At 41.1% G+C, this 12,686-nt stretch overlaps 2 protein-coding genes across 2 annotated transcripts in view; both read right to left on the reverse strand.

Moving 5' to 3' along the window:
* Positions 1–12,686, reverse strand: part of CEMIP (cell migration inducing hyaluronidase 1) — a 106,458-nt gene that overhangs the window by 72,196 nt on the left and 21,576 nt on the right. The gene's annotated exons all lie outside the window — the stretch shown is intronic.
* LOC139678193 (cell surface hyaluronidase CEMIP2-like) overlaps positions 1–12,686 on the reverse strand; it is a 49,002-nt gene that overhangs the window by 11,122 nt on the left and 25,194 nt on the right. The window contains exon 19 of the mRNA XM_071568840.1: positions 8,343–8,551. Coding sequence (XP_071424941.1) covers positions 8,343–8,551 — 209 coding nt within the window. The remainder of the gene's footprint in view (positions 1–8,342; positions 8,552–12,686) is intronic.

The raw sequence follows: 12,686 nt of genomic DNA on the forward strand, positions 1-12,686 counted from the left end.
AGATGGAAATAAGTACATTGCCACAACAAAGGGCTTGGGAGGAGATGTGAGAAGGGAAGGCATTAGAAGTTATCCTCTATGTAAATATAGGAAAGAATAAGGTGGTTATTTTCTCCTTAATTTAGTGGTATTTTAACAGCTTGCTATTTAGGTCTGCACTTCAGTTCTGTTTCTTCAACTTGTACAAAATCCACCATAAACCCTCCAAAATACCTGGCTGTGTGGCTGAGCTGGACTCCAGCACCTCCAGGAAAAGCAAAACAAGAGATGTCAGCACAGCTGTGCAACGATCCCCATGACTCTGTCTTTCATCTGGGTGGTGGATGGGGGTTAGATGCCTGTGCTCCAGCCATTGCCAAAACTGATGGAGAAATGCAGCCTCAGGCAACAAGCAGTAATCAGGCATGGGGCATCCTGGACATTGAGTGCAAAGTAAAACAGATGTGTGTGTGTGTGTCTTCCTCAGCCGCTGCACTGGCCACTGAGGACCTCCTGGCTAGTCTTAAGTGCAGGAGGACTTCCCCTTTTACAGAGTGGTCAGTAACTGTGGGTTCTGCTTAAACCTCTCAGTTCTGTATTATTTACCAGCTGCTACTGTGGGGTGAATATTTGTAGACAGAATAAGAAAAATCTGAACCAGCATAAATATGTTATAGTCCCAGTTTCAAACGTTACTTGGAGAATCTGTCAACACCAGCATGTATAAAACCTGACACTTCTGCCCCTCTGTCATTGACATTCAACAATCCCCATGGTGCACTTCATGCATTTTTACCAATGTATTTAGCCTGCTTATTTCTTTTGGACATGACTGGAGAAAAAAAAAACCAAGAAAACTTTTTCTTTTTCATCAGGATATTGACATTTGCAATTCTGCTCTTTCAGGTGAAGCAAAAACATCAAACAAAGTGTTAAAAAAGTATTCTTATATTTTGGCAATGAATAGGCTTCCTGGGACAAGCAAAAGCAAAATAAGGACAAGGGAAAGGCAAAAAAGCAGGCAAGAGGTTTCCTGTTCTTGGACATGTGGTAGATACAGATCTGCACGTACACACATACATACCTCATTTACAACCCTCAGAACATTCCCTTAGTTCAACCCCAAACTCTCAAAAGCAATGGAACTTAGAGAAAACTGTTTAAACAGACAAAGGAAGGGAGATTTTTGAGAGTGGTGGGATGTAAAGTGACTCATGTAACTTGGAGATTTGGCTGGAGTAAACACAGAAAAAGTGCATCTCTGGGACTCTTACTGCCTGTGAGCAGATAGATAACACTTGTTCAATATTGTGAGCAATTCACAGTATTGGCTGCATTGGATGGAATGTGAGTCCTGGTATCATCTAGTGCTGGGATTTCTGGTTATGCTGGATGTCAATCCTGGCTCTATTTTAGCAAAGGGAACCTCTAATTTGATGAATATTATTCTAGAAAACAGCCCCACCATGTTTATTGACATGGTATGTCATGCAGGTGATGAGCATGGAAGAGCACAGTCCAAATCCTGATCTCACTGATGAAAATCTGGGGTAAGCTAATGAGGGACTGCCATAGAGTACAACTAAAGGTTACATATTTTTTCCTTGGGCTTGAAAAAACAAGAGTTATATCCAGTGAGTCAGTCTCCCCCAACTGTTATTACTCCTGTTTAGAAAACAGCCCCTCTGACATTTTGGTCAACATCTATGTGAGCTGAACTTTCAAAGGGAGTGAGAGAAGTGGAAATTTAAATCTTTCCTGTTCATAATATGGGAACAAAGCAGAAATCCCCATATCCTCTTTTGGTAAGTTTGTCTCTCACGGGCTGAATTTTAAACTTCAAAGGACCAAAAAATGTGTAGCCATCATTCAGCCTCCACCCTGTCCCAAGAATAAATCACAGGAGGTCAATGCTCCTTGCTCTCAGTCAGGACACAGCTGGTTTTTCTCTCAAAAAATTTCTCCCAAGCTCAACCTCTCTTCAACTCAAGTCCAATAAACACACCCCAACCCCTCTGTGATGACAAACCTGGCTATTGCATGAACATCCAGCCAGTTTTTCCAGGGCCTTGTTATTAAGGATAGACTGTTCTGAAGGACAGTTTGTTGCAGGGATAGTAACAAGTCAGGTATGTGTTTAGCTAACTAGAGTGGTGTGTATTGGGATTTAAATGCCTTTCCTAAATGTTGCTATTTAGGAAATGCCATTTAAAAATCATATCAATATAAATCAAAATTTTTGGTTTTATCCACATGTCTCCTTAGGCAAAAAGAATGATTTTTGTTTTTGTGAAGCTCAACAAATTACAGGAGGGTTCCTGCCCTGAGGTACAGTTCTGCTGATCCTCATGAAACCAGGGTCTGACTCAGACAGCATTTGGCTTGCAGACAAATGTATTCAAGCAAAAATAAAAACTTCCTTCATTTAAATACAGTACATCATCTTTTCATCTTTTTTCCCACCCTACATGTTTTCATGGAAGAATCACATCCTGATTCAGTTTCTAACTTTTTAATGTCTTCCCAAGTATTCAGTTACTGACTGTTGTGTTGTGTCACTGACTTTGTATTTTCTCTGCTGTGCCTTAGATATACATCAGGTCAGGGAAGGCTCCTTCAGGACCCCCAAACCCCACTCCAAAGGTGAAAATGAGGAAAAATGTTCAGGTTTTATATGCCAAGCTTCAAAGGGACAAGCAGCCTCGTTTGCCATGACCATCTGGGGACTGTCTTATGCCCAGATTGCTCTAATTCATGCTATAAAATGATCAGCTCAGGAGATATGTCCTTCCTCGGAGTCACCTTGTTAATCCCAGCTGCAGAGGACAGAGCAGCAAAGGAGCAGGTGGGGAGGCAAAGACTTTAGGGGCTTTAGGATCGCTTGAACACGACGATGTCAGCACTTGCTTCTGCCCAACTGTACTAAATGGTGCAATCTGTGAGCTGGTGTTCTGGCAAATATTTTAGCTTCTTTCCAATTAAAAAAAAAAATCCTGTGGCTTTCATCCATGGGTTGATCTGTGGGTAATTTAGGAGACTTAAATAGACAGAAGGGAATTCAAATATATCTGCTGACTTCTGTGTTGTGTGGATGATTAACTCTGAATTATAGATGTTTGTTATCAGGAGGGGCAGGCTATGAAACCCAAGTAGCACTTTACTTATTATTATTGGAAATAATTCTGGTGTTAACTTGTATTCCATCCAGATCTGGGGGATCCAGGTCAGAACTCATGTACATAAAAGAACAAGAAAGTATTCACAGTCTTAAAACTCTTAGCTCCACTTTGAAATACTAATTATGCCTTCCTGTGCATTTATCAATCTGGGAAGCAAGAGGAAAAGCTCATTTCAAGCTAATCTGAAAAAGAAACAATTTAGGAAGTATCCCTAAACTGGGCAAGACTGTAACAAGCACATTCTAGCCTTGTCTTGTTATCTTTGTTTTCCTCCAGACCTTATCACCACTAAGGAATTTAATCTCAAAAATGACAAGTAGCTGAAAGTATGAATCAGACTGGCACTGAATAATAAGTCATAGAAAAAAAACCCTGCCTACACAACCTTGGCAAATATAAACATAATGAGTCCCCCAGAGTCTCACTGCAGACTAGGGCTGCATGAGTTTCCTTGCACTGAAATTTCCACCTTTTGAGGGGTTGCAACATCCTGGAGGCTTTGTACCACCCAAGGTCCAAAGGGCCCAGTATTTTTAATGAAAAATTTAGACACGAGCTCATTGTGGGCTCTTGAATTTTCAGACAACTAGGATTATTCACAGGTGAATAAGATAACAAGCCCAAGCACAGGTCTTCATCCTAGCAAATGCAGGAGTTCAGCAGTGAACCTGTGCCCATCCCTGCACAAACATCACAGGAGGGGAACAAGCTGAACATGTGCCTGGGCATACACATGGATATCTGCCCTTCTGCTTGATGTTGACAAGAAATTTGGCCCTCTACTGCCTTTAAAAAAAAAACCCAAAAAACAAAAAACCCCACAAACTCTCATAGGGACTGAACTCCTGCATCATGGCACCAAAGGACATCAATATGATGAACCTCACTGTGCCCCTCCAAGCAAAGCCAGAGTGTACCAATGGAGAGAGCCTGGGAAATCCTTCTCAGCACTGTCGTTGGAGCCAGCATCTTGCAGGAGAGATGCAGTACAAAGGAAAGCCCCCTCTTGGAGGACTTTGGCAATTCACCTACAAAACCCACACCCTTTATACTATTAACTGCTCACATTTCCTTGAATTCTACCTGTCAAACCACAGCAGAGAGCCCTATGAAGGGAAAACCCTTCCCTCTGAGCCTTAGCAGACCAAGTATAGAGGTATTTCCCTTTCCTCATTAAAAGCAAGGAATGCCTAATCTAACTGCCTCTGCTTTCAGGCTGCTCCAACAACACGACTTATTACACTATACTTCAGATATGTGCTTTGAGGAGATTTAATTCTTATCTTTAGATTTGCTGATAGCACAAAGAAGCCTGGCTGACTTATGGAACAGCCCCGTGTCTTTGATAATAGTATTTGCCTTTGCTTCTTCTGTGATTAGAAAATTTGCACAGGCACAAAGCCCAAGTTATTAAATTGAAGGACTTAATTTCTGACTTTGATTACTGTATGAAGTGCCGGTCTTTGTTCTATTCTCCAGCACCCAAAAGAAGGCACTTACTTGCAACCAAATAACATTTTCCATCCTCTCCTCCTAGCTTTTCAGCCCCTCTCCCACCATGTAACAAGCTTAATGTTCTCTATGGACCTTTGTTCTTTGGATAATAATTTTGAGGAAAGCCCTTAATTCAGTCTTACAGATAATTCTCATACTTCTGTGAAGCAGGGGGGAAAAAAATCAAAACCCAGAAAACAACAAATGAAAAATACAAACAGCTCTGAGGGGGTGGAGAGGGTGGAAACCACTCAAACAAAGAGGCAAAACCCATGGAGAGGTGATCCAAGGGTTCACGGAGGTTTTACACACACTTTCTGCCCTGAAAGACACACTCAGCAGATCTGGATTGATTCTGGAGCACACTTCACTCCTAGTCATTAAAATTCCAGTCTCTTTCTGTTCACTTGCCAAAACATTCAAAAGTTACTTGCCCTGCATTGCCTCTTTCCAGAAGCATCAATACTCATCTACCTTCTCATCCTCGCAGGGCAACTCCCAGCCATTAGACAGACAGCCCTGTCCATGGCTTGAACAGGCAGTTCTGCTGAGCCAGCAGGGTTTCCCAGCAGCCTGAAAACAGTCTGTGGGTCTCCACTGTGTCTTTTTGTTTGCCCATCAGCCAAGGAGAGACACAGCTACCATGACAAATGCAAACCAGTGCATCTCTCACTGGGAGTAGCACTGGCAGGCATCAAACAGTGCCTTGGCATGACAAGGCGGTGTGTGGAGACTCAGCAATTCTGTTTGGCTTAGCAACGTATTTTGATAGAAGCCAAGAAACTCAAGGATTACTCTAAACATGGCTTGAGTGAGTGTCAGGAAGACACAAGCATTGCAGTAAGAGGAAAGAAAGAAGATAAAATGCACAATAGAAAGAAAATGTCTGCTGGATGACAGCTCTATCTGGTGTCCTCCTCTGCTGCGCAAATCCACCTGCGTGGTGCCTCTGAACTCCCTGGACAAGATTCACAACTCGCAGCTGCCAATTTCAGCTGAGTCATGTGAATTCATCCCAACCAGCTCCTGCCCACCCCAGGAATCTGGGCGTTCCAGTCTTCCAACAGACATGTGGACTGGCATGACTTCTATTGGGTCTTTCTACAGTGCTTCAGAGGCAGGGAAAGTGTTAATTAGGCAAGTTTTCAATATTAGTGCTGTGTCTGACCTCCACAGAGATCCAAATCCGGGTACACATCTCTTTGTCAAATTCCTTATTTCCCCTCTGACCTTCCTTTAGCCAGCAGAGAGCAAATCGCTCCAGAAGCACGAGGGCTGCTTAGCTGCAAAGGCAACATCCCAGATACAGCCGTACATTGTCTTACAGTGACCAGATTGAAAATAGTTTAATAGTATCACACATTTTATGTCTGAAATTATTAATCCTAGAATATTGCTATTTAAGTTCATCAAACTTTATTTGGTTTGTATCACATATTTGGCACAGATATTACTATGTTAAGAGTTCATTTTGGGGATATTATTCAGTAGTATGAATTTTAAAAGAACAAACAAAACATAAAGCCTCTTGGGACAGGTAAAATAATTTCCCTGATTTTCTCTCTCTGACTACTCTGGGCTGCATACTATGAGATTTGTTCTATTCCAGAAATTATTAGAATACAATGCTTAGTAAAAATCATACATAGCACTCCTTAGGCAGGCACTTATTTTCCTTCAAACTTCTAAAACCTCTTTTTCACCTCAATTCCTTTACCCTTCCACAGGAATCTCATTTCTCCATGTTTTTCCATGCAGTCTGGGCATTTCAGTATTGCATTAGCCTGAAGTCTCACATTAATGAGCATCCAGCAGACTTGAGGTGTAGACAGAGCAGCCACACAATTCATTTCCAATTATTTCTTAGCAAGATGCTCTAAATGAAAAGAAGTAAAACTGTAGCTTTCCTTTGTTACAGTATATTTGTTGTTTATAATTCTTCAAAACATATCTTTCCAACTGTTTCTGGACCAGAAAACTCTACAAACCTTTTCCAAGTTCAAATAACTGGTTTCAAACAAGACAAAGGGAACCACAACAACATTGTGGTTTTCAATAGTAAAATTTAGTTAAGTTACTGCTTGAATAAGAGCTAAATGTCAAGCAGAGATTTACCAAAGACTCAGTGCTGCCTTCAAATTTAAATCCATGCCTAAAAACTGTGGGCCAAAACTTTGGCAAGTATGAATTGGCAAAGTGACAGAGCAACCATCAGTTACTCGGCAGAAGATTTAGCTCTGTAATTGCAAGGGAATAGCTAACCATTTTAAGACAAATAATAATTGCAAAGCTCAGCTTGTCCATGAGTGACTAATAGGTTTTCCTCTTCCTTAAAGTGCACAAAGATATATTAACACAGAAAGCACTGATTTAATTCTAATACATCCCCTGTGACAGGAGTGTCCAAACACTGCTCATCGAGGCACTCAGTCACGGCCCTAGAGCTACTTCATCTTTAAATCAAGAGGACCAGCTGTAGGTCACTCACTGAAATGGGCATGTATAAAGAGGAAACATTGCCCTTCTCAGGTGCATTCCCACGGGGCTTCATAGCAGGAACTAAGGACAGTATTTTTCCCCAAATTTTTTCAGCTCCAAAGTTCAGAGGAAGCAAATAGAACTCAAGCTTTTGTCAAAACCATCCTACACTAAAACCACAGCAGGGACACACTGCTGGAGAAGCAGCGGATGCGGGGAGGAGGGGGAGGAGGGGATGCTGTTGGTGGGTAGTACTGGAGGGACTTGGGAACCCTTCAGGTTCACCAGCAGCACATGCTGTTTCACGTCCTCAGTGCCTCTGCCCTCTTTCATTCCAACAATCTAAAACCTGCTTTGGAAACCTGAGCCTCTGTTGTGTGTAATCATGTAGGATTTCATTTGCAAACCTCTGGTTTTTTTGCTGCAGTGTGTTTTTACAATAACCAAGGACTCGCACAAACTGCAGAACCCAAGGTGATGGCAAAGCTTTCTTGTGGCGTTCATGCCTGCAGAACCTCACCTGTGCAAACCATGGCAATGCCTGTCCCTGCTAAGCTGACTGGGTTGTAGAACTCTTCATGGTACCAGTGGCAGCAGTGCAAAGCACAAGTAATTTCACTGAAGTAAGAACAGCAATGAAACCCATAAATTAAATTATGCAAAATGAAACAGATTGCAAGGGACAAAAGTAGTGTCTAAAATGGATATAACCTGTCTTTATATAACACTAGAAGAAAACACGGGAAATAGAGCACAGCCTGCAATTTTGTTCTGCTGAGACCTAACATTTTAAAAGTTTAGTTAAAAAGAAACAGTGATTCCAGTGCTATTTGGATTACAGAAGATGTAAAGTTTTGAGCACATTCTGATATATTTCTGCACTTTATATTTTTGGGAGATAAATTATGTGTGCAGTAACTAGTACAAACACATGAACCAGAGCCAGAGCTATTCTGGAGGAATTTCAGGGACAACAGGCCAGGACTTACTTGGATTCTATTTCAAAACTTTCTGGAAAGAGAAACATCTCTGCACATTCAAAAAGTTGGAATAAAGTGAAAGCAGAAGCATCTCTTTGCATCACTAAGCACCAATCTTTAACATCTTGCCTCCACACTCTCAGAAATTGCTGAGACCTTTGAAAGGTCACTTGTGAATAACCTGGGAAAATGGTAAAGCTCCAGACCTTTTTAAAACAGCAAAGGGCAGTACCTGTTGAAGTTGATCGGGTACAGGATGACATCCTCAGGTGCTCTGCCATCCCACTGGATGACATAAGCCTGCTCGAGCATGACGACAGGCTGGTACTGCTGGTACGGAGCTCCTCTGGTCACGCCCTGCAGCCTCACAGGATGGGAATGGGAGGCTGCTCTGGCAATGGACAGGGTCAGGTTCTCAGGGCGTCTGGCCTGGATATAAAGCTGAGGGTGAAAGGCAAATGACAAACATATCCATTAAACCAGTCAGGCACAGCCATAACATGTGCATTTGATCATCACTGCCTGTAAATGGCTTTTGCCACTGAAGAGTTCAGAGCAATTGGAAAGTCACTGAAATGTTTCCAGTTCACATATAAAGGTAAACCAGAAACAGCGTCTGCAGCCATCCACGGGGACACCATGAAGTGAGATATGAATTGTACAGTGACATAAAAATGTTCATTATTAAAAATCTTTAGGGAGAAGGGTAATCACGGAAGTATTGAAGAGTAACTTTTTTTTTATGGATTCAAATAACTGCACTTTAAAAACAGGCTTCTTCCACTGAAAATACAGAAAACTGAAGTTATTTCAATGGGCTTTGGATTAGGTCCAGATATCTAATGGAACGCATGCCTTCACTCTCAAGTAGCAGTCTAGGCTGAAATTCTGGGGGCTAAAACTCAGTGGCCTGACTATATGACCTTATAGACTAAATAGCATATTCCACAGGCTTCAGCGAAGCTCTCCTGTGCAGGGCCCAACAGATGCCTCTGACCTGTAGCTCAACTCTACAGTACAATTACAAACCCACACTCCAGCTCTATGCCTTTTCTGCCCTGCCATCACTCAAACAAAGGCCAATTCCTGTGGCAAACATTAGTTTTAAGGCTAATACATGGCATTCCTCTGCTTTCCACCATGTGACATTCCCGAGCAAAAGTAGGATGCACAGCTAGTCATATAAATCTGTCTCTGCATGAGGGCTATAGCAGGCTGCTTGTCATATTCCCTGAAGGGTTTCAGATGAACTGAGGACAGATGAGGACACGTATAATCCTCACTTTCCTACAGCATTTTTTTACATCAAGAACTTAAAGCATCCAACACAAAAATCCGTGGTAGCTCAGGAATGTCTAAGCTTCCACATGAGCATACATCCAACAAAATTTTTTTTAAACTCAATTTGTGTCCTTGAGGTAGATTTAAATGGAAGCAGTAGTTTCTTATCAGATTTTAATTCTGCAAGGATACAAATGCAGCAAAGATTAGCAGACAGATTATGACTCCATCTACCAGGTTATCTGCCTTGTAACGCAGGGCCCTCACATCTCCAGGTCTGCTTCTCTTCCTCTTCTCTACACAGTCTGAAAGCTCTGCAAAACCAGACTCTCTCTCACTGGTCTATATATGGGCTTATTTTAGCTGGGGATTCTAGTGAGTTCAACTCCCAGTTCCAGTTTCAGGCTCAGAAGGTCTCTGTTCTTGTGCCTGCTCCTGATGTTGTTTGAGCTCCTCAGGACCTCCAAAAGAGGGGCTACCTTTGTCTACCTTTTGTTGTCACCCCTGAATTCAACAGCCTCATGCTGAATGCACAGGTTAAAAATTTGGGTCTCCTATCAAAGAAGCAATCCAAAAGTGGTTGTAAATGTTTCTTGGATATTCAGTCCACTCCTCCTTTCACTCCATTACACTTTAAAGATGAAAAGCTTTCCTGAGTGATACCTGAAAACCCTCAAAGATTAAAGTGGATCCCAGAATTACATTAACATAAATTTTTCCTGATGGCTGAAAGTATTGATCAAGTAATTCACTCCAAACAAGTCTCTGGACAGCAGCCCATTTGCTTATTCTTGATGGATCAAGAAAGAATAAATTATTTGTATGGTCTGATAAAAGACCTTTTTTATCTTTTAAAACATGAAAAAACCCCTATTTTGCATTCACATTCAAACCATGATTGGAAAGTCAGGAACACGCAATATAATAAATCACATTTCAACCTCATTTGGCCACATTGGGATGAGGAAGTGCTGAGGTCAGAACAAGGGGTCAGTAAGAGAACTTTGGATCTGAAATCCCATCAGTATATTAATTGTTTGCATCAAAACAGCATTTTCTAACAAAGAACAGTTGGAATGAACTTACTACAAAATTAAATGCACCTATGATAAAATAACCCAAGAAAGGAAGGAGATGTGTTCAACGATCCCAAAGTTTCCTAAATTACAAACTACCAAGAACACAAGATTTCTATATAATTTATTTATGTAAAAAGAAGAAAAAAAAACAGAGACCCAGCAAGACGTGAATGGCTTAAGCTGCTTGCTACTATTGTTAATGAGCCCAAAGAAGAGCTGGAAGAGTTCGTAGAATGCTTCAACAAGATGATAAGGAAAGCATGTCAGAGATTTTTGGTAATGTTTTTCCTCCAGAGGCCAAACCAAGTCACAGGTCTGATATTAAGCATAACAATGACAATTGTCTCAGGAATTAAATGATAGTTACTAGAACAAGATAAAATGCCACTTGTGTGTTATAGAAGCGTTTGTAAAATTATTTGTCTCCTGCAATGATCACCAGTGGCCACTAAGTGAGTGCCTTCCAGAACTGCAAACCACCAAGGAAATTTTCGGTCCCATGGGGATACAGCAGCATATCTGGTGGATCTTGCAAAATGTTTCTCACTAAAGGAGGTCACAGCAGATAAATGCCTGATCAAGCAGTCTAGATCCTACACAAAGAGACTGTTTTGCCCACATGGAGTATCACTTAACAGGACTCTGGTGTGAAAAATTCCTCCACTTTCTAGAATGAAAAATCCATTTTCCCTAGCAACACCCATAATTTTCTGTTAGCTCTGTCAAAATCCTTGAAAGAAAGTGGCTCATAAAGAGACTTTACAGTATGAGAGCGGTGACAGCTTAATGTAGTAGAAGAAGAGCTGGTTAAAATGTTTCAGAATGGGAACTTTCAACTTGCCTAATGGTTTAATAGACGTGGTTGTTATTTTAGCTGCTTAACACTTCTTACTAAAGAGATGTGTCAGATTTCCTCATGCTTACATGGCAGTTTTCCCAAGTAGATTGTGAAACTGAGAAGATAAGTTCTTTACAATTCACAGGAATCTGCTATTCCATTGGATAACAAGTATGAAGATAAGCAACATGCAATGTATTGGAACTGACAGTCTTGGTTTCTGAGAAAAGATTTTCTTGCTTTCTAGTTTCTTTACCCTTACTTTTGTCCTGCAGTGCTGTCAGTTGTCAAGCTGGGGCAAAATACCTCAAAAATGAGAAGCTCAAAACATACATTCTCCCTCTGGTTGACTGTTCAAAAATGTTGATTTCTTAGGGAGAAACACTTTCTTGATCAATTTTCCAAGAAAGACTAAAATTCTTGCAGAAAGAAAAAAAATGTTGCTTGCTTTCTCTAAGACATGCTAGGATGTCACTGACATCAAGAAAACTACTTTGATTTTCAATTGGTGTGCATCAGAGATCAAAATTTGACCTCTTTGTCCAAAACCAGACACCATGGGCTGAAAACAGACACCATCTCACAGGCTTTTTCTTCTTTCCAGTCTGTGAGGTGCTGATAATTCTCAAGCACCACAGATACCCTGGGCCTGTATGGTTTCCTTGCTATCTCCTGCATCCCTTACTTGCTGTATATTTAGAAGCATCAGCACCAAAACCAGCCACAGAGGAACTGAGTCCACCAAACCAGCTGAAGGTGTGCAGCTTGGAGATGCAGGATCAGTGCAACTGCAAACATTCACTACAGGAACAGAGTTAACAAAATGGAATATTCCTATTTCAGACAACAGCAGTTTGGTAGTGACTAAGTGAAATGGTGCAAAATCAACAGCATTTCTAAAGGCATTTTAGAATTGCAAGGCATCAACTTTTTGTTAATTCAAAGCTGACACTAATTTGGCTATGTGGCAGTCTCTCATGACTGTCTAACACCTTTTCAAGCTTATAAAAGAAAATAGCACATAAAGCCAAAAACTCTGCTCATTTTAATAAAGAATAATACCAAAAAAGAGAATTTGCACAACCTCCCCTGATGAGTAGCTGTGAAGTCTGCAGGCAAGCAGTAAGTGCACAGCTTCAACTACTCAGTGGGAGCCAAGGCACTTGTCTTACAATTTATATAAAAATCAGCAAAGGCTCAGGAATCTCATTTACATTTTAACTAGCAATGCAGGTGCCAAGAAGTCTCCAGTCCAGTGCCACTGGAAATCTCACACACCTATGTGAAGGAAACTATGAAATGAGCCTCTCCCTACATTTTTTTCTATTACTGGCCTTTGCAACAGCTGAAAGTCAGGTTGAAGGGACATGAAGGACCT

This window comes from Pithys albifrons, chromosome 13 (genome assembly GCF_047495875.1).
Source record: "Pithys albifrons albifrons isolate INPA30051 chromosome 13, PitAlb_v1, whole genome shotgun sequence".
In the NCBI taxonomy this organism is placed as follows: Eukaryota; Metazoa; Chordata; class Aves; order Passeriformes; family Thamnophilidae; genus Pithys; species Pithys albifrons.